Source organism: Dryas octopetala, chromosome 1 (assembly GCF_963921425.1).
Source record: "Dryas octopetala chromosome 1, drDryOcto1.1, whole genome shotgun sequence".
NCBI lineage: Eukaryota > Viridiplantae > Streptophyta > Magnoliopsida > Rosales > Rosaceae > Dryas > Dryas octopetala.
In genome coordinates, this window is record NC_141366.1 from 15660660 (window position 1) to 15686719 (window position 26060).

Consider the following 26060-nt stretch of genomic DNA (forward strand, 5'->3'; position numbering starts at 1 on the left):
CAGGGTGGCGAAAACGACAATGAGGATTGGTCTTGGGGAGAGTCAAGTGAGGCAACCATATTGCATCTCTAAATGTTCAGACAAGGGATGGAAAATTTTGACACAACAAGATAACATGACTCGAACTCGACACAAAGTTCGTTAGTTTGGGTTGGTCATTTCTTGACACGAACACGAATATGACACAATCCGCTAAACATGAATAAATGGGTCAAATTAGTGTCAAGCGGTATAACACGATTGTCACATGTTAAATACGTTTAACTAGTATTATATGAAGAAAATGAATAATATTTCTCATTTTTAATATGTATTTTATAACATATTATATAATTATGACTATTTTCTATGGTTTTGTTAGTATTATAATTAAATTTTTTTTTTCTTTTAAGTAATGCATAAGTAACTACTTTGGTTAAAAAAAAAAATTATGTTTAAGTTTTATTTCACGAGATATATGGGTCAACCCGAACACAACACAATTATAAACAAGTTGGGTTATGGTTGAGTCACTCGATACAATTAATTAAACGGGTCAAGTTAGAATTGACCAATATTTAACACAAACAGGAAATGACACGACATGAATCCGACAAGACATGACCCATTGCCAGCCCTAGTTTAGACCCTCAAGTTTTATAGCAACATATATATGTTGAGATAAATATTACCCATTGAAAAGATATAACATTGCTTGATTTATAAGGTGTTGGGCCTCTCCGCCAATTTTCAATTGGTTGAGTTGGATGCTCAAAATGTCTCATTTTTATAGTTTGTCTCAAACTCCCGAAATCTAAGAGTTTTAATGACACCGATGGAGATAAGGTAATAGTGGTGGAGATTGTGTTGGTGAGAGTAGGTGGTGACATGATGATGGTGGTAATGAAGGTTGTATTGAGGTGGTGAAAGGTGCATGGTTGTGCCTAGCTTTTTCTCACAATAGAGCTCTTGAGATTTTAAAAATAATACCTATTTAAGTAAAATTTATAAACCGCAAATTTCAAGAGATTTGTTTATAAACTAAATTAATAGAAGCAATTTTTCATGGGTTTTCAATTGCAACAATGAGATTTTGAATCCATCGATTCCTAACCCATTCCATTTCCGACGAAAATAAGGCCAAAAGATAGGGAAATTTAATTAAATGACCTATTTTGACCTAACTCTCAAATACTTACTTTTCTAACCCTTTCAGTTTTTTGGAGACCAAAATACCCATCTATAAAGGGGATCTGGCGATTGGAAATTCCATAAGTCTACTAGATAGTCTACTCTCACCTTTTTTTCTCACTTTTTCTCCTTTTCTCCTTCCTCCCACCGACTAAACTGGATCAACAGATCTTAATTCAATCTGAAAATTCTGATGGCCTATTCTTTATCCCTTCATCTCACCGTCATGCTTAGGGATGGCAAAATTCTCCGCCCCCAAAAATCCTCGTGGGACCCGCCCCGATTAAGCGGGTATGGTAATATCATCCTCGTCCCCGCCTCACCCCATATACTCATTTAATAAAAATATTATATTATATAATTATATTTTAATTTATTATCTTAATTTTTGTTGCATGTCTTTAAAATTTAATAGTGTTCTCTTTATAATTTAGTATTATTATAATATAATATGATGAATTTTAATGTATTTCATCTATTATATTATATATTTTATTGATTTGGTATGTTATTAATAAAAAAAATTATTTTTTAAAAAAATAATAAGGGCCTCGAAATACCCGATAGGGACCCAATTACCCGGCGGGGCGGGTATGGTATTGGCAAACCCGCCTTGAACCCACCCCGTTGCCATCCCTAGTCGCGCTCAAGGTCCATCTCACCTTTCGTGACCAAAACCCACCTTCGGTGCAAATATGCGCCCACCTCCCTCGAGAAGAAGAAATCTATAAGTTATATACATGTAGATTGGATTCAATAGAGAAATCCAATACTTGTAGGTGATATACATGTAGATTGGCCCAGTCTTTCACTACAGTCAGTGAAAGGTTTGCTTTATGGATTCAATAGAGAAATCCATTTTTTCCTTTTGGGTTTCCCTGATTTTGGGTTTGTTTGCCTTTTTTATTTTTTATTTTTTTTTATTAGATTGAAATCATGTTTTGAAGATCTAGGTACTTGCTTTGCCTTTCCTTCCCCTTTTGCCTCCTCTCCTCTTCCCTCTGCTTTTTCTTTAACTCCTTCTTGAGTTTACTGTAGCGAGTTGGAATGTTTAGGAGGCACTACTACAAAAATGTAAATAGACATCGGTCAATAAACAACGGTTCTTGTTTTGTCCGTTATCTTAATCTACCACATAACGGTTTTTAAAAAACCGTTATATGAAGGTATATTATCCTATGTATTTGGTTTGATGATTTTCTCTAAATTATTATACACAATAGTATTAGGCAAAATCGTTGTGTTGGGCAGGTGAAAAACAAAAAACACGCTCTCTCTTCTCCCACTTAAAAAAACACGCTTTCTCTCTCTCCTCTATCTAAATTTCATTTCACGCTATCTCTCTCTCTGCACTTAGATCTCTCTGTGTTTCTTCAACACCGAAACAATATCTAAATCTCTCTCTTCGTCTTCGTTGGTCTTCTGCTCTGGGCTTGAAGATGTCGAACAAAGCCGAATCTTCTGACCCATAAGCCCCAAATCCTTCTTCAATTTTACTTGCTTCTGCTTTGCTTAAATTTGTTTTGAACTTTGTTTTTTTGGGGGTTTTGTGGGTTTTAATATGATTGTGGTTTTTGTTTCAGTAAGGGGACCAAAAGGGACTTCGACACGATGATTTTGGAGTGCAAGAAGGCTGTGAATCGGCTTGTTGAGGATGAAGCTATCAACGATGACAACTCGGTCGTCGATCTCCACCCAGAGGCCATGGAAAAGCTTCAGCTCTTCTGTGGTGACACTATCTTGATCAAGGTTCGATTTATTTGTCTATTATTCTTCTATTCCTTTATATATAAAAATAGAAATATTATTGATGGAGTTTTGGTTGCAGACATTTTCTAGTTAGGGCTAATGGAAAATTAAGGTTTAGGGTAGTGCGTAAATGCTTTATTTTTAGCTGGGTTGATAGGTTTTCTGTATTTTTTTTGGGATCTGGGAATTGGGCGTGTTCTGGGGCCGGTCTGAAGTATTGAGATTTTTGTCTTGAATTTTTGGATTTTTGTAGTCAAGTTTATGTTTTTCTGCATTGCTCTTGCTGATGAACCAAAGATCTCTCTGTTTCTCTCTCTCGTTCTGCTCTTTGAGGTATTTTCCTATGTTTTGTACTAATTATATGTTCGACCCTGTATTTGATATGGATAGGAATCTTGAGGATTATGCTTTGGCGATACCAAATTACCAATTATATTTGCAAATGCTAGTTGGTGTTTGATTTGAATAATAAGGTTTTTAGTGTTATTTGTTACAGCCACCAATTATATTTGACAACTCTAGTTGCTGCTTGATTTGAATATAAAAGTTTCTATTTTATTTGTTTCAACTTTCATGTCATATTTGACAATCCTAGTTGGTGTTTGATTTAAATAATAAGGATTCTAGTGTTATTTGTTTCAATCACCAAGAGTGATATTTGTCATGTAAAAGACTTTTTGTTCTGTTTCTGTACAATTTTGGATGATTTTTTTGGTCAAACATTCTATTTTAGTTAAAGAGGGGGCATCAATTACATACATTTATGTCTGTTTTGTAAATGGTGAATGTAATATCCAATATTATATATCTTTTCAAATAAAAAAAAGTGGTTGCCTATAGATTTAAAGCTCTATATTTGATGAAAGTATCATATATTTGCATTTGCATAATGTTATAAAAGCATCAAATAGGGAAAAAAACTTTTGTATTCCTTTTGAATAAGACAATGCTATAGATTAGACTACTTAAAAGTTTTGCTCTTAATTTCTTGAGAGTTTCTATTGCATAAATATATTATCTAGTTTGAAGACTTGCATAAGGTTAACTAAGGCTTGATTGGTAATTTCTACTATCATATGTTTCTTATTTCATTGGTAGTTTTGGTCATATGGTTCTTATTTTATGGTATCCATTGTCTATCATTACTATGATTATTGAACTTTCCCACATGTTGTTTCTTTTTTACTTCCATGCTAATTTGTCTTCCGTAGAAATTAGATATAATGGGTTCCAAGAGGTTGTTCAGATGACAAGCTTCCTTGGGCAAAGGTTTGTATATTCTAATTGATAAAATTTCAAAAAGAAAAACAAAGATTCATTATGAAGCTATGGTCAGTAGTAAATTAGTAAAGTTGTCCTTTTTTTTTTTTTTTTTTTTTTTTTCAGAAATTCAGAACTGGGAATCCTTTGGAGACCAAGTATCCATAAGTGTGTAGTGTGCTTTCTTAAACTCCATCTTGATTTGTGGTCTGTTGTTTACTCTAAGAATGAGGGTCTGACATTATTTTGGAGCTGCATCTAATGTCTGTAATTATTCTCTTACACTTCAAAAAAAAAAAAAAATCTAATGTCTATCATTGTCTTCTTTCTAGTGCACTAATCAAATTTATTCTTTTCTTAATTTATTTCATTTTACTGATTTCTTGAACTTTACTTTTGATTTTAGAGGTATTGGTTTCTTTTTTGATGACTGTGATAAATATCTTCAGAGAGCGATATAAGATTTTTTAAACTGGCATTATTTCTCCATTGGTGCAAGAATATATTAACTATCATAATTGCTATTTGAGGTATGAGTTTTATGCCTTCTACACTCAAAAAACTGAAGCTTCTATTCTTATGCTAGCTCACCGTAGTTTCTATTGTTAATATTTGTTATTTATTTCTTGAGTTGTATCTACTTACAGATCAGCACTTGCATTAATGGATTTTACTGTGATCAATTCACCCCAAAAGAGTCCTAAAATGTGGACTGAGAATTGGAGTGGATGGTAAGGTGCTTAAATAATCCTATTACTTTCTGATGTTTGGAACTATTTTTTTGTAAATATGAATTGATTTATTGTATCATATCTTTTTGATCTGATTGTATTTTATTGGCAATGTACCTTCAAAACATTTTTGATTGGGTTTTATTGATATAGGGTTTGTTTATTGATTTTGTAAATTATATGGGTTTATTGATATGAGTTTATTGATATATGCTTATTTATTTTGCTTGATCTTTATTGATTTTGTTTACTGATATTGGGTTTGTTTATTGATTTGGTTTTAGTTGAATCAGTATTTTGGTTGTTCAAAATGTTTTTTCCTTTTGTTTAGTCTTGGTTGCTCAGCTTCATGTTGACAGAAAACTGAGTTTGCCACTGGAGGTCCGGTTCTCAAAGGAGAGGTCCGGACCTCAAGCCTAGGTCTCAAACACCAATCTTACTGGAGGTCCGGTTCTCAAGGGTGAGGTCCGGACCTCAAACCTAAATTTCTAAATCCAATCTTATTGGAGGTCCAGTCCTGAAGGGTGAGGTCTGGACCTCAAGCCTAGCTTTGTATTCTAATTTCTTGTGGGATTGAATGCTGGATCAGAATGAAATTTTAAAGCTTGCATGATTATTCAAATAATAAGTTGGGCACTAGAAAAATGGACCAAACATGATTTGTGCATAGACTTTGTAGTGATGATTATTTACAGAAATTTCAAAAAGATAAAAATATTCACTTATCTGCAAATGAGAAACCCAACAATGAAAAAAATGCATAGACCCAACAATATTTGGTCAAGATACAAAAAGTTAGTAGATTTTCCTTCTTTCAAAACTTTCTTACCTGACCAAATAAGTGAATATTTGTATCTTTTTGAAATTTTTCTGAAGTTTATCTAAATGTGATTTTGTGTGTGTTTGTGCTCTTTTACAGGGACTTTGTTAGTTTTCTTAGAGCTTTGGAGTTGGGGCAGCTACTTAAAAAGGTATGGGGAAGATAAAGGACAACACTTATACCCAAGAAGATATCAATGTGTAAATATACAAAATTATCAAGGATTATAATAGTGTTTTCAATTCTTTTATTTAGAGCTTGCATATGACTTACCTATTACTTTGCATTGCATTGGTATCCTATTTGCTTTGTTTTGATTGTAGTTGACAGTAAGAAGCTGGCAGATATGGATGCATATGCTTGTGACTTGGGTCAAGTTGGAAGGAAGTAAATGTGTTATGTTAAGCTAGTTTTTTTATTTTTTTTTCTGTGCCTTTTCTTTTAAGCTAGTTTGACTGAATGTATTTTTTGTACAACTGATCATACTTATGGAACCTATCATGTAATGTAATCTTACATATATTTATGAAGTATCTTTTGGTTTAATTCTGAGCATGAGCGTGCATTGGTATACTATAATTAAGCGCTGTATTGCATTGGTTTTCAATAAAAATCAATGTCCGAAAGCATTATATACATCAAAATCAAATTGAAATTATTATCTTACACAATGGTTATATGGTTAAAACCAGTTGTACCAAGTGTCGTCCTACAATGGTTTTCAACAGAAACCATTGTACCAAAGCATTATATACATCAAACTCAAATTGAAATTATTATCTTGTACAACGTTTATATGGTTATAACCGTTGTTTAAAGTGTCGTCCTACAACGGTTTTCAATAGAAATTGATGTACCAAAGCATTATATACATCAAAAGCAAATTGAAATTGTTATTTTACACAACGGTTATTATACATAAACCGTTGTCTTAATGGCTATTTCACCTCGTGTTTATACTTAAAACAGTTATAAAATACATGCTTTAGGGTATAGAAACCGTTGTCTCGCCTATTAGTACACAACGGTCTTTAAATAAAAATTAATGTCTAGATAAGTACACAACAACGGTATCTCCTAAATCATTAGTTTTTGAGGGTGTATATACAACGGTTTTAAATTAAAACCATTGTGTTAATGTTTACAAGACAACGGATATTATCCGTTGTCTATTGGTACCCCAATAGACGTCGGTTGATTAGACGACGGTATTTTGGTAACTTACACAACGGATTTTATCCGTTGTGTATTACGTTTTTTGTAGTAGTGAGGAGTTGAAATTTGTTTTTTGGGTGGTTGTTGAAATAATTTCAATAATCAAAGGAAATAAATTCATTCATCATACCAATCCCAAAATAAATTAATGGAAACAAAATACAAAAATTAGAAAGTAAAAAACCCATCTGCATGAGAAACCCACAGAAAACCTATCTACAATAATAATAACAATCAAACAATGATAACAAACCAATGACATACAAAAAAAAAACAACGATAACAAATCACACAATAACAAATGAGAGAGAGAGAGAGAGAGAGATGGATCTCAAAATCAGATCTGGATTTGGATTTGATTCAATGGAGAAGAAGAAGAAGATGCAAAAATTGCAGATGTGGACTTTCTGGTTGTTTACAAGTGCTATAACACTATTTCAAATGGACTTTTTGGTGGACTTTCTGGTCGACACGATGTTATAGCACTCACTACTTTGTCGACCACTTTGTCCACAACTTTGTCCACCACTTTTTCTTTTTTAAATTTCTAGATCATAAAATTCTATAGTGCACCAGTCCACAAAAAATTCGATCATATCTCGCCGTGAGTTTTAGGGGTAATAGCATGTTAAAGCACCCCAAGAATAATAAAAGAATCTTATTTTATTTGGATGCTTTTTTATTGGGTGCCGCCGCTATTTAGACCCAACTTTTTAATTAGTAGCTCAAACACTATTTTTAGAGCCATCTTAATTTTTAAAAATATTAAAATTCATTAGTATATATACCCAACATGTTTTCCTAAACTACCCTTACTGAAACCCAACAACTAAACCTGCCAGTCCAAGAGATCAAGGAGAAGATCCCAAGAGAGACCCTCCGATTCCAATATAATCTTCTTTCTCTCAAAAACCCAGAAATCAAAATCCAAAAGAGTACAAAGAAAAAACAATAAAAAAAGAGATCCAAGAAACAAAATCGTACAAGCTATGTAGTCTTATTCTGTAATCATCGTTGGAAGTCAAGCCAATAATGTAGCTCATGGCCTGGTATATTGGCACAACATTATCTTGTAGACGTAGTGTGCAAGAAAATAAAATTAGGCCGGCCACATAGTTCACTGCCCAGAAGCTTTTGCATATACCCATATATGCAGAGAGTGACATATATCTACATTCCTAGCCCCAGAAAGGCCTCCAAAAATTTTGAAATCAAGCAGAGTCTTCGCTTTTTTTCTTGCTCATTGTCTTCAGTCTTCTAGACCAGCTTTGATGAGTGCATCGTCCCCACTGACTTGAACCTCATCACAGGTTATTCATTTCTTTCCCTCATCACAAGGTTTTGATTTTCCAGTTTTGGTTTTGTGAAAGAAATGATTTTGATGATTTTATGTTGGAATATCTATCTATTTATTAACTGTTGTTGTTAAGTTAATAAGTGTGTCCTTGGGAAGTCGAAAGGGTATAAGCTAGCAACCTATTTGGTTTGTAGTCTTTTCAGGCATTAGCTGAGTTGGTTGGTTGTTGCTTTGTATAGCTATTTATTCTGAAGAGTTTCCTCTTCTCTGTATGATTGTAATGAGAATTACTTCCCTTGTGTTCTTTGTGCTTTGGGTATTTCCAAGCTGAACAATTCTGAATTCTCTTTCAACTATTTTGGCTGTATACTTTTTCTATATTTTACAAGCAAATGATCATGGAGATGTTGGGTATGCTGAAAGTATTGAGTATACTTTATGTTAATTGTTTTTTTAATTTTAAAATTAAATATTTATCTTTAATAGTCAATTTATATTAGAATCAAATTGTAAATTAATAATTGACTCAGTTGTTGGGATAACTAATTAAAAAATTGGATCCGAATAGTGGCACATTTTTTATTTTGCAAATAAAGAAACCCATCAAATATGGCATAATCCCCAGCTTCTAAAATCTAGTTCTCATTGTATTCACATGGAAAAGAGTAAAAAAAATTGATTGTTGAACCAGATTAATAACCAATATGCACTATCATCAAATGCAAACATATCTGCTGAAATTAGAGTTTAGAATTTTTAAGTCCTTCCAACATGCACTACCCGTCAATATGGAATTACAAACTCTTAAAAAAAAAAGGCAAATGCAAACATATCTGCTGCACAAATAATGAACTGGATTTTCTTTTGGATTATTAATAAAAAACAATTACATATTTGTGAAACCATATCTGCTGGTATGGTCCCAGATCTGAAACCCACTTAGCTATACTTAATATAATGAAAAAACTGTTCATATTCCAAAACCCCCTCTTTTTTTGGATACTATTTCGCGGGACAAGGCATTGGCGTTCAAGCTGGAAACGACGTCGGAGAGGAAAGGGCGAGCGGCGCAGGCGACGGCAAGGCGGTGGGTGGGCGCAAATCCAGTGGTTAGGGAAAGAGGAAGGAGGAAAGAGAGAAGGAGATCTCTGTGCAGATTTGGTGGTGGGGAAGGAGGAAGATAAAAGAAGAGATACAGAAAAAGTGAGAAAAAAATCCAATTTTTCATATATTTTTCCAGACGTCCAATTGGACAATTTTGGGTACCCTATTTTGAGGCTGATTATCTAGAGTTGTAGATGTCCAAGTTGAGTGATCTTTATATAGTTTTAAAGATAAGATGCATAGCTTTAAATCAAGTATAAGTTTTCTGAATTTGGTGGAGGTTTGATGGGTCCAATGTCGGGTCAAAATTGAGATAAAAACTGAAAAAAACAAAGTCCTTAATTGACACAAAATGAAAATTTCAGTATTCAGTTGACACAAAGTGAAATTCATGTTCTGAATAAAGACATGAGGTATAATTGAAGTCTTTTAGCTAAAATTTTCCTTATAATTAATTCACCTACTATCTAGAGAAAACAATAAACATAATAAGTCAACACAAATATATACAAATTAACCTACTCTTAAAGTATCTAAAAATAAATCATTATATGTACCAATACAAGAACAACAAGAAAATTGAAGAAAATACATGTAACGCATTTCTAAAAAGAGAAGAAGAAATGTAAACCTCTAGCTCAAGTGAAAAAAAGAGATGGGAGAAATAATAAGAAGAAGAAGATACCTCTAACTCAAGTTGAAAAAGATCAAGAAAGGATCAAAGGATATATCTTTAACTTAGGTTAAAATGAAAAAAAAAATGTATCTTTTACTTAGGTTGAAAAAAGAAGATGCATAAGAAAAAGAATAAATCAATGATGATGCATAAGAAAAAAAATGAGCATATACCTTTGACATAGGATGAAAAAAGAAGGAAGAAGAATAATATATCTCCAACTTAGGTTGGAAAAAAGAAAACGATGTAGTAGAAAAAAATTGAAGAATATAAAAGAAAAAAAAAAAAAGACTAGATCACTAAGCATTATAAGAAAAATATATAAGAAGAAGTTGAAATTTTTTTTTTTTTTTTTTGAAGAATGAAAAAAAGAAGAAGATCGAAAAAGAAAAAAAAATTATTTACCTTGACTCCAGAAGTTACATAAGAGCAGACCACCAACATTAATTCACCACCTAAGCAAAAATGACGACACATAAACGTAAATGTCAGAACATTTAAAATTCAAAATTAAAACTAAAATAGAAATAACTTAATTTTCATAATCATAATTGTTCATTTTCATTTACTTAAAATATGATATTTTTTTAATTACACATTAAAAGTTACAATTTGAATACTCAAGGGTAATATAGGGATGCTAAGTAATAAAGTTGACTCAACAAAATCTATAAAAGAAAAGTAATCTGACGTTGTATCATTAATAAAATGGGTTTTACCCAAAGTCATGTATGCCTCTTGGGTGTATATCTAATTATCTCTTTGTCTTATTGCTAGCAATTTAATAATCTCTCAAAATTCATCGCACAAAATGAAACTATTTGAGGATTTTTTTGTTTTATTAATCAATTGTCGTCTGTAAGTTTTGAAGTTAAGACCTATTTCGACAAAGTAGAACTGTGTGTCATCTATTAGACTGAATAGTCATTAGCAACTATCGGAGAATTGGATGCATTACCTTACTTCAAAACACTGAATTGTTTCTTTCTTTTTTTCCGATAAATGGGCAGGCTGAAGGTCAAAAATAAAACAATTAATTAGAAGTAGGTCCAATTTTGAAGAGTCATTTGGATTAAAACCATATAGGAATTTAGATTTGTACTTAAATCCAATATTTTAGGCTAGGTCCAAAAAATAGACTTCTTAAACATTTTGACTCATATTATCTCTTAAAATTAAGATAATTGTATGAGTTAATTTTAAAAATTATGAATGATAATATATGTTAGGACATTTTTATTTTTTACATTTTTTAATTAAAACATTCAAGATTATCTAATTTTATGTTTTATAATTTAAAATAATAAAAGATAATATCCGTTTAAATTATACAAATAAAAAAAAAAGTATCTATAGGTACATTTCAATTGTACCAATACCTAAGTTTATATATATAGGTACATTTCAATTGTAACAATACTTGGGTTGGTATATACATATTCGATTAGGTGCGTACCAACGAACATGCGCACCTGATCTGAACGCTCGGTTTCCGCCGCCAATCGCTCGGCCATGCTGCTTTATTCCTCGAGTTTTAAGGGTAAATCTTCATCCTTTCACCTTATCTCCTCCTAGGGTATAGAATGAGATTGGTGAAGGCGTTATGTTAAAGTTTAGCTAGCTCAAAATCCCGAAGCTAAACCATAACATAAACACCAACAAACCATCGATCGATTGGTACAATTGAAATGTACCCATAAAGAATTTTTTTCCTTATATGATTATTTTCTATTTTTTAGGCTAATGCATTTTTATTAGATTAATATAATTTAAATCCCACAATTAATTTTAGAATAATATTATAATATGATAATATGCTAATATTATAATATTAAGTTAATATAAAACTAGGATAATATTATGATAATATTATGAGAATATTAAGATTTAAATATTATTAATTTTAGGATAATATTAGACATTTTAGAAATTAAAAACATCTAGACAATATTTTTGGACCTCAGTGAAAAATTAAAAAGTATTAATGTATTAGTCTAAGAGAAGAGAGAATATTGGACCGGCTGTAAATGGCTCAAAATAGAAACCAACAAGGGAATAGCCATGGCCCATCAGCAGCCGAAAAAGGCTTCACAGAAAGAGGGGAGGGGGGATCCAAAAAACAATGCAAATCCAAGCCCACATTATGAGTAAGACTTGCCAACAGCAACATAATTGTGCTACCTGTAAATATGAATTACAGAGCAAGCCTAAGAAGCATAGTCACATTCTAACACAATTTGCCTGCCCTCCTCAACCCAAGCAAGACAAAGCCCCTGGACGACAAAATTATTTCCTTGTTCATATATTTATCAATAGATTCGTAAAATGTGTTCTATACATTGTTAGTGGGCTTTGCCCGATTGTTGAAACTTCGGTCTCTAAAATTACCTTGTTGAGAAGGTGGAATGTCTTGCGGTCTTGCCCAAAAAAAAAAAAAAAAAAAAAAAAAAAAAGAAGGTGGAATGCACAAAGTTGGTAACCATGAACCAAATCATAGCCATGAATGAAGTTGCAATCCTCACCTCAATACCTTCTTTTTTATGGACACCTCAAAACTTTGTAAGCTTAGCCTGCATTATAAGTGTGTCCTGCACACTTGGTTCTAGCTTATATATATATATATATCATCCATTTTTATTATGGTAATGCAGGAAATCTTTATAATCCCCTTTCTTTACATAATAATAAGGTAGATTAAGTACAGTACATGCATTCCCATACTTACAAAAAATTATTGTATGTGACTATAATACGGTCACGTCGTGTTACTTAAATAATTCACGTGTTATAAAATATAAACGACGAATTTATTAATTTAAGGTTTAGAATTTTAGATATTAATAATTATACATATGTTATAATTTTAATGAATTTGTCACACATGGTGCTACGGTGACAGTAATTTCCCTACACTTACTAGTGGTTCTATGCACCCCACACTTACTCACTTCACTCGTCTTTTTGGTCTGAACTCATCAATCCTATACACTTCCATTTTACCTATAAAAAAATTAAAAGGAAAACAAAACCAACCCACCCACCCTTCCCTCTCCACTTCGTTGCCGGCCTCTTTCATTGCCAAGGTGGAATAGTGAGGGAGAGGTGGGTGGTTGAGATTGGTCAATATCGGCTTCTCTCTCACACATAAAGCTTATGTACATGTTGCAAATTTGCGATGAGTGGGCCTTAATCTGTTGAAAAGGGTCCTACTCTTGTCTGATGTATGGCGTCTTTGAAATGGGTTGAAACGAGTTTCTTTGATTTTCTTTTGGTTGATAGTTCATTGTTTTTTGGAGCATTTATCTTGATTCGTTTTTCTTTTTCTTTTTTGGTCCAGAGTAGTTGTTCTACCCAGTTTTCTTTTAGTCTGAGGATATGATAAGTTTATATGAAGCAACATGAAATTGTCTTTTTTGGACTTTTACCTCTCTATTTGGCTATAATGAAATTGTCTTATATTTCCATCGAGATTAAAGAAGAAAACCATCAAGATAGACGATAAAAATTATTATTCATAAAAACAAACAACACAATATGGAACAACAAGCATTTGAAACTTTAAACATTAGAACCACTAGTAACCATTTAAGCAAAACACTATCACTAATTTCTCCTTCTAACACTCACGCCACCACTCTGCTTTCGCCTTTCACCATTTTACTTCGTAGTTCTCTTCCCAACTCTTTCATAAACCAATCAACTTTTCTATTTGAAAGCACTATATATCCCACTGACACTCCAATCATCATTCCACATCCATAACCCATCATCATCTTCTCCTTGAAATGATGATGGGGAAGGTTGCTCTGCCTCCTCATTCATGCATGTTCTGGAAAGTGGAAATCCACACAATCCCAAATTCCCACTGTATGAATCATTTGAAAATGTATCAAATTGCTTGCCACGTGGTATGGACCCAACAAGTTGGTTTTCTGAAAGGTTCAAATTTGAAAGGGATGTCAAGTTTTCTAATTGCCATGGAATCTTACCAACAAGCCTGTTTGAGGAGATATCCAACCATTCAAGTTCAGTCAAATTACTGAAGGAGGGTGGAATGAGACCTGTGAGCTTGTTATGAGACAAATTAAGCCCCTTCAATGATTTCAGCTTGCTGATCACCTTTGGAATCTCTCCTTCGAAACCATTGCTTGGGAAATCAATGGTTGTGAACATGGTTTGTATTTTCACCAACTCAACGTACAAGCCTTTCATTGCTACAATCACACTGTCTTTGTAATAATAGCTTCCCATATATTTGAGTTCGTCTCCACACAAATTTCTTCATCCTTTCTTCAAAGAAGCAACAAGTCATACCCCAACTCTACTTACAGAATAAGTCACTCAACCGAACCATACAACCTTGGTTGTACAGCTTGCCATCGTTGGAATTTTTAAGCCTCTAAATTAAACAACCAACTTACCGGCTTGATTCCAAAATCAATCTTCCACGTTGTGAACCTTAGAAGCCTTGATCTATCATCAAATAGATTGAGTGGTGTTGTGGACTGTCATAAGTTTTCACAACTCCACAGTCTTGACTTTCTTCACCTTTCCTCTAATCACTTATCATTAACTTCAGACAACTCCAGTATCTAGAACATGACAAAACTTGTGCCATTGGGTTTGTCTTCTTCCAACATAAGTGAGTTCCCATATCGATGGAACCTTGGAAACAGATGGAAGTTTTAGACCTTGGAAACAATAACATCAATGGAACCTTCCCCCATTGGTTGGAAGCTCTTCCAGTGTTGCAGGTTCTCATCTTGAGGTCTAACCAATTCCATAGTGTAAACTCTTTATACAGATTCTGTATGAACACACAACATAAAAACACTAGACATGTATATTCACCATTGCATAAGTCTAACACATGTGAGAATAAACTTTCCTGAAGAAGCCATGTCGTCTGCAGCAAGTATCTTGAAGTCTAAGAGCACAAGCCTTCCAACCAACACAGATTTTTTGCAGAGCTTTAATCAATACAGGGCAGAGTACCACATAGCATAGATTGATGTCCTGTGTGGTCAGGGACCTGAGCCTTATATAGAGTCTTGATCAAACCGGCGTACCTCCCATTAAGATATCTATGGTTCAATCCTAGTATAACTCTATATAATGACTAATTAATAAACGCCTTATTTATAGTATAGGGCAGCTCACTATCATAATCCCCTTCTGATTAGGAATATGACTTATTTGAGCTTTTCCTTTTGTAGTTTGATTAATACTCCTACTACTTGACTCTTAAGTTTTATTAGCATTGTTAGCATCCGAATAGAACAAGGACCAAGTCCATTAATTTCTTACACATAGTGCCATAGGCAATCCCAAAACTAGATTTCCCTTCCGAAAATTGCGAATCATGGACCTCTCCCACAATCAATTTAGTGGTCTTTTGCCAACAAAATATTTCGACAACATGATGTGTATGATAAACATACGAGCAGATCACCGAAATATATGGGAGAAGACTATTACCAAGACAGTGCGATAGTAACAATGAAAGCATTGTACGTTGAATTGGTGAAAATATAAACCATGTTCACAACCATTGATTTCTCAAGCAATGGTTTCGAAGGAGAGATTCCAAAGGTGATCAGCAAGCTGAAATCTCATTGAAGGGACTAAACTTATCTCATAACAAGCTCACAGGTCCCATTGCACCCTTCTTCAGTAATTTTACCGAACTTGAATGGTTAGATATCTCCTCAAACAGGCTTGTTGGTGAGATTCCATGGCAATTAGCAGACTTGACATCCCTTGCAAAATTGAACCTTTCAGACAACCAATTAACTTGTTGGTTTCATGGCAAGCAGGTTGATACATTTTCAAATGATTCATACAGTGGGAATTCGGGATTGTGTGGATTCCCACTTTCCAAAACATGCATCAATGATGGGGAAAATCAACCTCCACCATCATCATTTCAGGGAGAAGATGATGATTTGGAGCATGGAAATGGATTTGATTGGAAAGTGGTATTGATGGGTTATGGATGTGTGGTATGGTAATTGGAGTCTGTGGGATACCTTGTGTTTTCGAATAGAAAAGTTGATTGGTTTATAAAAGAGTTTGGAAGAGAAATACAAAGTAAATTGGTGAAAAGGCCAAAGCAGAGTTGTCGCATGAGTGTAAGGAGGAGAAATTAGTGACAGTGTTCCTGCTTAATCGTTACAACTTACATGTGGTTTTTAATACTTTTATGTTTATTGTTTCAAATGCAGGTTGTTTTCATATTGTATTTTTGTCTTCATAAAAAATAATAGCCATAAAACAAACCTGCAGAATCCAGTTTCCCTTCCTTCTTCCTAACTTCATCTCCAAGTTGGCACTTATCCAAGGCCTAAAACAATTATGAGATATTTTAATTAGTGCCACCCATGAGGTACCAATTTAGAATTGAAAATCTGATAATGAAGAATATTTAGCAGGAAGAAACTTCCTATCATCAATGTAAAATCAACCAACCTCCCATATTTGCTCATCTGTATACTCTTCAAGTGGGTCCAGATTTCTTCTTACAGACCCTTCAAACATGGTTGGGTCCTGAGGGATAATGCTCAGCCTAGACCGCAGATCATGCAGTCCAATAGAAATGATATCAATGCCATCTATCAAAATCTGGCCAGCAGCTGGATCAACAATTCGGAAAAGTGTTTGTATGAGAGTTGATTTGTCACTGCCAATTCTCCCAACAATCCCAGTTTTCATTCCTCCAGGAAGGTACACGTGAGACCTCGCAACACAAGTGGCATGTGTGGTACATGTGAGACCTCGCACCACAAGTGGCACGTGCTAGTTCTCGTGCTGAAGGTATGTAATATTGCTGCATGAATATAAATTTGTGAGCATCTTTATTGACATTTAATATGATTATAACATAACACTGGTTGTAATAACAGTCAGATTGGAATTTGGATGGATGCATATCAACAATTGCTTTCTGCCATTTTAGAAGTTTCTAATAACTGTAGGAGAAAAAAGAAGTTTCAAAAATATTAATCTATCAACTTGGTGAACATTTGTGTCAATAAGGCAGCCAAGTTCTTCACTTCCATGTCAGGTAAAAGGTAAGGCATGTACAGACATGAATAATGCGCATCAAAAAGGCATGAACAATGAAGAAGAAGAGCTAAAGTGAAAATAATATTTCAATATTAGATTTCATGTGCTCAATCTATGTATCTGCACAATATGTAAGATAGCAGCATTCTGAGAAAGTCAGAAGTAATACCTGATACCAGACACAGGTTACGATCACAGGGATAAAATGATGAAAACCTGCCATGCAGCCTGAGACAGCACTGCAAAAATTCCAACAAGAAGCAAGAAGCACAGATCTGAATAGGACACAAAAAGGACTTCCAATAGCCAAAGGAATATAGACATAGGAGTTGCCCAAGCCATCCATGCCAGTAATTGCTTCCAATTTGAAGGAGCTGAAAGAGAACCTGTGCAAGCAATACAAAAGGCACAAGAGCTCCTCCATATGCTGTGGTGATATACTTCCAGTAGACTGAAAACCCTACTCTACCTTTCTCTCTCTCTTCTTCTTGAACAAGCTGCCCTTTTGGTTCACCTGAATCATCTGTTTTACAATTTTGAACATCTATGTTTTCTAATTTTTGGACAGCTCCATTAGTACTAGCCAAATCTTCATCTTCTACCCCTACATAATTAAGCGAAGACAAAGCTTCGTTGTGTGCTCCCACAAGTTCCATAAAATCAGTTCCTGAATTAGGAATGTCATTAAACTTTCCGGCTTGAGAAAACCTTCCGTCTTTCATGACCTAATAACAAGAAATAAGTTTGAGCAGACAGATACTAAAATAACACATCTTATAAGTTGAAATCCTAACAAAAAAAATCTATGAATGTCTCACCAAAATAAGATCAGCAGAAGGTAAGAACTCCACTTGATGAGTGACATAAATTACTGTTTTGGAACTCAAGAGGCCCAGCAAGCATTCCTGTAATGCAAATAGCAAGAAACATATTTGATAGTGAAGTGCTAATTTGCTCAAATTTTTAAAAGAAGCACTCACATCTTCAGATGCATATGTCAGTAATCCTATCATGTAATTTAGACTGAATGTAATGGAACTAGAATGGAAGAGTGGAAGACCTTTCCTGTTGTCCATGTCTGTTAAAGTTGCCACGGAAGACAGGCTGGTGTGATGATAAGGTTGTCCTGCTCCGAATTTCCACCTAGCAGGGGTTGTCTTGTGCAGAATTTCCACACGTACGATTATACAAGCGAATCTTATGTTTCTTTAGGTGTTGGTGAAATCTTGAGTGCTGAGCTTTGATCCCTTTACTTTGGTATCAAGCTTTGCTTGGATGAGTAATATCAAACACATTCTTGTTGAGTCAGATTTAGCACTTTTGGTTAATTTGATTAATGGCAGATGTGGTGAAATCATCCTCTTCATGGTCTCTTCTGTGAGTGCTATAAGCTGTGGCATGGGAATTGGTTATGCAGTATAACTCACATCTTCAGAATCTAAGTTTATAACAGATAGGCTTGCCCATATGGGCCATTCATTTGACTTGGGTTTTCACAGATTGGTTAGTGCTCCAAGATTGTATAGTTGGCATCCTAGATAGATAAAAAGGTCGAACTAGGCCGAGACATGTGGTAGCTTAGTTTTGTTGTTGGGCTTTGGCCCCTTTGTAAATTAAAAAAAAAAAAAAAACAAACAAAGAGACTCAGAGACTTCTACTCACCTTTCCTTTATCTTAAACACTTGGAAACTTCCCCTTCATCCACATTGCCAACCTATCATTTTGGTAGGCTGCCTTACATTGTGAACTTGCATCATCATCCATAACCTGATGAATGTAGTTGAGTGTAGTTGGATACTCTTCATGCATATTTATATATGTCACCTAGTCATCAAAAACCTGTGCATCACTAACTGTAATTAATCATTGTGAACTTTCTTTTCTTTTTACTTCTTTTGTTTTTCATCAGTAACTGTAATTAACATCACTCTGTTTTATGTAGTTTTATTATCAATAAAACAAAGCCAAATTTAGTGCTTTTATTCTAGGAATGACTAATATTAGTAGTTTGGTACCTGCATGCATTTCCTTATTTCTAAAAAGAAACCTCTTCATTCATATGCTAGCTATATTAATACTTTAGAGATCATATATGCTCTTTCAGCTTTTGAGTAATATACTAATATACAAGCTTTTGATTGGTTTGGTCCGGAAGCATATATTTTGATTGAGATTTATGACGAGTACGTCCTGTAAGTATAATTACATCCACATAATACACAAAACACAAGACTTATCATATTATCCAATTGTCATTGCAGTACCAATACCAGAAATCTCTACTGACCTGGTGAAGCCATTATGCAGGTGGATTAAAGCACACAAGTGAGCAGCAGCAGCCTTCCAATCAGCACAGCTAGAGTCTCTCACGCAATGGGGCAGAATGAATAGACTTCTTACTTGTTGTGTGACCAGGGACCATGCTTATATAGTGTCCCCTGAAATCCAAGTCCCTCCCATGAATGGATTCTCCGATTTACAATCCTCATGGAACTCTATATGTATTAATTACTTAATTCTTTTGTCTTGTATAATTGTATAAGTCCTTCAAGTGTATAAGTGTCCTAGTCCTATACTGATAAGGTTTTCTGATAACAGTCCAATTGCTTATACATTAAGAAGTGTTGGTGACTTGCTAATTCCTAAAAGAACAAGGAATGTCCAACTTAATCTTACATTCTCCCACTTGGACAATCATTGTTCCTTGTCAAAATTCACCTAGCACTTTAAGCAATCTGTAGGTGCACTAGACTTGTTATGCAGAACCAAATTTAGATCAATTCTCATGAGATGCAATATTGGATATCAGACTATGAGCAGTAACAGAGCTATAAAATATGCTCAAACCATTCATAATCATTGATATCTACAATGCATCTCTCGAAAATCTTTCACAAGATATGAAAAAGAAAAAATTTAGTTTACAAGAATGTTGTAAACTTGGTCCTTTCTGTAAATTCTACCTTCCTGTATGTAAAATCACTAAACTCAATGGCAAGATTCATGTATGCATGATCAGTCAGTGGACTTATATCACTGACTGCATTTACTGTAAGACTTAGTCAAAAAAACAAATAGATATACATGCTGATATCATTGATGTATGTATACACATAAAACTGAACATAAAATATAAATTTGTTAAAAATTGAATAGACAAAACTAAAATCATGATAGGTCTATTTCAATTCAACATATCCAAAAGAAATTCTTAAATTCAAAATGCTAAAATTGAAAACTTCAAGCACTTAGTTTCTGCAATCTCAACTAAAATTGCAGTAAACCAAATTATATATATATATAGGAACAAAATAAAATGATTAAATGGGTTTATGAATGTCTCCTACTATTCCTAAAATTCCCACTGAAGTGCAGCATCTAAGCTCTCAAGAACTCCCATGCTTGCAACATGTTGTTTGAAAACATTTACTGCCAATGCTTTAGTAAAAGGATCAGCCAGCTGATCTTGAGTATTGACATGCTCTATTTGCAATTCTCCAGCTTTGAAATTCTCTCTTACCATTAAAAATTTTGTGCCAATGTGTTTAGATTTCGAGGTCCTCTTGCTATTCTTCGAGAAACTAACAGCCCCACTATTATCACAATATATTCTGATGGGATTTGATACTGACTTAACCATTTTCGCCTCTAACATAAAACTCTTTAACCAAATAGCATGTACAGCTGTCTCATAAACTGCAACATATTCAGCCTGCATGGTTGAAGTAGTTGTCAAAGTCTGCTTTACACTTTTCCATGAAATAGCTGCTCCTCCAAACATGAAAATGTACCATGTAGTTGATTTCAAACTATCCACACACCCTGCAAAGTCTGAATCCGAAAAGCCTATTAAATCCAATTCTTTCACTCTCCTGAAAACCAACATGTAGTCCTTTGTTTTATGTAAATACTTGAGCACTTTCTTGCCTGCAATCCAATGAGCTTGGCCTGGATTTACCTGATATCTTCCCAACATTCCTACTGCAAAAGCTAAATCAGGTCTTGTGCATGTTTGAGCGTACATCAGAGACCCAACCAGTGAAGCGTATGGCTTGTCTTTCATGAACAATCTTTCTTGGTCATTTGTAGGACATTGTTTCTTGCTGAACTTGTCTCCCTTTGACATTGGTGAATCACCTGGCTTGCAATTCAGCATGTCAAAACATTTTAGAACCCTCATAATGTATGCTTGTTGCGAGAGTCCCAATAGAAAATTCTTTCTATCTCTCTTAATTTCAATTCCTAAAACATATGAGGCTTCTCCAAGGTCCTTCATTTCGAATTTATTGGACAGAAAAGCTTTAGTTTCATGTAACAAGACCTTATTGCTACTTGCTAGCAGAATGTCATCCACATAAAGCACTAGGAAAATAAAATCACTCCCACACACTTTAAGGTATATGCACTCATCAGATGAGTTTTCTAGAAAGCCATAAGAAGAGATCACTGAATCAAATTTTACGTACCATTGCCTAGATGCTTGTTTTAATCCATAAATGGATTTCTTTAATCTGCAAGCTAAATGTTCCTGTCCATTCTTTATGAATCCTTCAGGTTGTAACATGTAAATTTCTTCCTCTAACTCTCCATTAAGAAAAGCTGTCTTGACATCCATTTGGTGTAGCTCTAGATCAAAATGTGCCACCAAAGCCATAATAATCCGAAAAGCATCCTTGCTTGAAACTGGTGAAAACGTCTCATTGAAATCAATCCCTTCCTTTTGAGTGAAACCTTTTGCAACCAACCTTGCCTTAAATCTTTCTATGCTGCCATCAGGGTTCTTTTTAGTTTTGAAAATCCATTTGCTGCCTATTGGTTTGAAACCTTGTGGGACTTCAGTCAATTCCCATACCTCATTTTCATACATTGAATCAATTTCTGCTTCCATTGCTTCCTTCCAGTTTTGAGAGTTTGCATTATTAATTGCTTGTGTGAAGTTCCTTGGGTCACTTTCTTCTCCAATGTCGAAATCCACTTCCTGCAAATACAACACATAATCATCTGACAAGGCTGACTTTCTTTGTCTTGTAGAAAATCTTCTCGGTGCATCTTCAACTTGCTGTTCAAACTGATTGATGTCTGGTTGTGGATTGTCAGTCTGAGCTGCATCTTGTGGCTGCTGAATGACTGGATTCTCTGGCATAGAAACAATTTGGTCTGGTATGGAATAAGCCAAATCGACATATTCATTTTGCATTTGTTTTCTATCAGATAGTTCCAAAAGCTCTAAGTCACTTAATGCCACTTCATTTGATGAGACTGCTTCATCAATAAATTTAGCTATATTGGTCTCCATTATTCTGTTGGTGTGAGAAGGACAATAGAACCGAAAACCTTTTGATTTTTCAGGATAGCCTATGAAAAATGCACTTGTAGTTCTAGAGTCAAGTTTCATATGGTCTGGATTGTAAAATTTGGCCTCTGCCTTGCAGCCCCATACATGAAGATGCATTAAGCCTGGTTTTCTTCCTGTCCACAATTCGAATGGGGTCTTGTTTAAAACCTTGCTTGGAGCTCTGTTTGTGACATAATTGGCTGTCTTTAAAGCCTCTCCCTATAGGAATTTAGGTAGTCCAGCTGTACACATCATACTCCTCACCATCTCCATAAGTGTTCTATTCCTCCTTTCAGCAACACCATTTTGTTGAGATGTGCCAAAAGTAGTGTATTGCGCCTGTATTCCATGTTGCTGCAAGTATTGTGCAAAAGGGCCCAAGTGTTGTCCAGCTTCACTATATTTGCCATAAAATTCTCCTCCCCTATCAGACCTGACAATCTTAATTTGTGTTCCCAATTGCTTCTCAACTTCAGTCTTAAAAATTTTAAAAACTTCAAGAGATTGGGACTTTTCTGAAATATGGTACATGGTGCAAAATCGAGAGAAATCATCTATGAAAAGAATGAAATAAGCATTCTTGCAGATGGTTCTACACGAAAAAGGACCACATATGTCAGTGTGGTTGATTTCGAGTAAATTTGTGCTTTTGTTTGCTCCCACTTTTCTAGTACTAGTGGTCTTTCCCTTTATGCATTCAATGCAGTCACCAAAATCCGAAAAATCAAGTTTGGGAATGATATTTTCCTTTATTAAAACTTGCATCCTTACTTTGGATATATGTGCAAGTCTTTTATGCCACAACATAGAAGAAAATTCATTTGTTCTAGATCTCTTGTTTGCAGATAACATGTTAATCTCTGTTATGTCATTATTTTCTGAACAAACAAGTTTCTAATGATCATTTATCAGTGTAGCATTACCAATCACAGATGAAAATTGAGATAATTGCAAACCATTCTTATTAATAGCAAAATCAATATCTTTCCTAACCAACTGAACAACCGAAACTAAGTTCCTTCTTAATGAAGGTATAAAAAAAACTTCCTCTAATTCTAAAAGAAAACCAGTTGCTAATCTAATGCTAACAGCTCCAATGGATTTGACTGCTACTGGCATCCCATTTCCTACTCGGATGTTGATTTCATCCTTCCTTGGTGTCCTCCTTCTTGTGATACCTAGCAAGGAATTTGCAATATGTATGGGTGAGCCTGTATCAATCCACCAAGAATTTATAGGAGAATCAACAAGATTAACTTCCAAGTAAAAACAGTAAGGATTACCTTTCTTAATCATCCATGCCTTCCACTTATCACATTCTTTCTTAAAGTGGCCAGCCTTATGGCAGTGAAAACACTTAAACTTATTTGTTTTCACTGCCTTGAGGCCATCTGGAGTGGGTTTGGAGCTGCTGCCTTGGTCTGGTGTTCCTTTTGATTTAGAAAAAATTTTCTTATTGTTTTTGTAAACCTTCTTACCAGAGTTGTTGGTTCCTTGTTGGACGAAATTAACTTCTGCTACAGCCTTGCCCTTTTTAAATCTCTCTTCCTCCTGAACACACATCCCTATCAGCTCATTAAGAGTCCATTTCTCCTTTTGAGCACTGTAGATAGTGATGAGATGTTCATATTGATCTGGCAGTGAACACAGTACTTGATGAACAACAAATTCATCAACTATAGGTATCTTCAGAGCCTTTAGTTTTGCTGCAATATCAATTAAGGACATAATAAATTCCCTTACATTGCCTTTCCCATCGAATTTCTTAGTGGTCAGTGCAGCCATCAAGTTGCTTGTCTCTGCCTTTTCGGATTCCTTGTACTTATCAGTGATAGCCTCAAGATAAGCTTTTGCACTCACATTGTCCTTAATCCCTCCCTTGACTATGTCAGCCATAGCCCTCTTCATGATCAAAAGTGACATTCTATTTGCCTTTTCCCATTTTTCAAACTTGACTTTTTCTTCTTGAGTACTGGTTGCAGTTAGTGCAGCTGGTTTGTCTTCCCTAAGTGCTAAATCCAAATCATTGAGTCCCAGTACAATTTCGATGTCCTGCCTCCACTTCTTGAAATTGTGACCATTGAGGGGTTCAATGCTAGTAAAACTCATAGATGCTGCATTTTAAACTGAATCAATCAAAAAACATACTAAAATTTGATCACAAAACTGTATAGTAAATGCCCCATACTGCATAAGATCCTTGATGTATGACTCAAATTTGTTGTTCATGCAGTAAGGATCTTTTATAGTCTTTATTATGTCATGAGTTTGTTATAAGATCACTTGTTTCGAGTATTCATTGCTACAATTTGTTAGCAGTAAGAACAGTCAAAAGAATAACTTGATCTTATAAGTAGCTCATGGCATAATCGATTCTGGACTTCAGTGATCAGATGGCATACCAATTTAGATGATGCCAACTGATGTCTAAAAATGCAGAATTATCATTATTTGATCTGTGCTAAAAACTGTTATCTTGAGTATAGTTTTCATGTTGCAGAAGTATTTTTGATTTCTAACAACATGAGAACTATGATCAAGAGTCAGATCAAAATTCTTATGATGAGTTATGCAAAATAGAATTATTGCACAGCGGAATAAAAGAAAAAACATATACATGATTCAAATAAAAAACATGCGTATTACTGAGAGATAAATTCAATACATGTAAAAATTGATATGAAAACTTAAGATACAATTAAAGCATCATGCAATTAAAATACCTCTGTAAGCACGATATAAAAATCACAATAACTATAAACCAGAAAACCAAAATTCTAGTGAAGAAAACTAAATTTATGTAATATGGTATTAAAGCAGAGAACAACGATATATGCTGAATCTTGGTCTTTAAATTGTGTATGGTGGCTCTGATACCACATGTAAGTATAATTACATCCACATAATACACAAAACACAAGACTTATCATATTATCCAATTGTCATTGCAGTACCAATACCAGAAATCTCTACTGACCTGGTGAAGCCATTATGCAGGTGGATTAAAGCACACAAGTGAGCAGCAGCAGCCTTCCAATCAGCACAGCTAGAGTCTCTCATGCAATGGGGCAGAATGAATAGACTTCTTACTTGCTGTGTGACCAAGGACCATGCTTATATAGTGTCCCCTGAAATCCAAGTCCCTCCCATGAAGGGATTCTCCGATTTACAATCCTCATGGAACTCTATATGTATTAATTACTTAATTCTTTTGTCTTGTATAATTGTATAAGTCCTTCAAGTGTATAAGTGTCCTAGTCCTATACTGATAAGGTTTTTTGATAACAGTCCAATTGCTTATACATTAAGAAGTGTTGGTGACTTGCTGATTCCTAAAAGAACAAGGAATGTCCAACTTAATCTTACACGTCCAGTAATATACAATAGAAAATGCAAATAAGCTCTGATCCAACTTCTCAGTCTTTTACTTGTATGAATTGTCCAACCAATTCAATGTAACTCACATCTACAGGGGAATCCAAGTTTGCAGCAGATAGGCTTTGCCCATATGGGCGCGCCATTCATTTGACTTGGGTTTTCACAGGATATTCATTAAACAAAACTAAAAAACAAATATAAATACAATATGAAACAACATGCATTTGAAACTTTTTTTGTTGTTGTCAAAGATATTCATT

The 26060-nt window shown here is 34.4% G+C and overlaps 3 protein-coding genes across 3 annotated transcripts; 1 reads left to right on the forward strand and 2 right to left on the reverse strand.

The window, feature by feature from the left end:
* Positions 1-2756: 2756 nt before the first annotated feature.
* On the forward strand, positions 2757-6285 carry LOC147298439 (uncharacterized). The gene is made up of 6 exons (XM_086229798.1): positions 2757-2919; positions 3173-3252; positions 4138-4188; positions 4827-4910; positions 5830-5881; positions 6054-6285. The coding sequence occupies exons 1-6, from the start codon at positions 2782-2784 to the stop codon at positions 6138-6140; spliced, it is 492 nt and encodes a 163-aa protein (XP_086085924.1). The 5' UTR covers positions 2757-2781; the 3' UTR covers positions 6141-6285.
* Positions 6286-13727: 7442 nt separating this feature from the next.
* Positions 13728-14234, reverse strand: LOC147298440 (receptor like protein 22-like). The gene has a single exon (XM_086251657.1). It carries the CDS (start codon positions 14232-14234, stop codon positions 13728-13730), a length of 507 nt encoding a protein of 168 aa, XP_086107783.1.
* Positions 14235-15167: 933 nt separating this feature from the next.
* NAP5 (non-intrinsic ABC protein 5) lies at positions 15168-18163 on the reverse strand. The gene is given in 6 exon segments (XM_086251763.1): positions 15168-16365; positions 16491-16848; positions 17257-17410; positions 17412-17812; positions 17906-17992; positions 18068-18163. Coding segments are annotated over 5 exon segments (888 nt in total). The 3' UTR covers positions 15168-16365; positions 16491-16698.
* Positions 18164-26060: the final 7897 nt, after the last annotated feature.

Bases quoted from the DNA above. Each gene is read 5' to 3' on its own strand.
- LOC147298440 (XM_086251657.1), bottom strand. From the start codon at position 14,234: ATGAAAGGCTTGTACGTTGAGTTGGTGAAAATACAAACCATGTTCACA.
- LOC147298439 (XM_086229798.1), top strand. From the start codon at position 2,782: ATGATTTTGGAGTGCAAGAAGGCTGTGAATCGGCTTGTTGAGGATGAA. The intron at 4,189-4,826 runs GTTTGTATATTC...ATCTACTTACAG, and splicing joins ACAAGCTTCCTTGGGCAAAG to ATCAGCACTTGCATTAATGG. The intron at 4,911-5,829 runs GTAAGGTGCTTA...GCTCTTTTACAG, and splicing joins ACTGAGAATTGGAGTGGATG to GGACTTTGTTAGTTTTCTTA.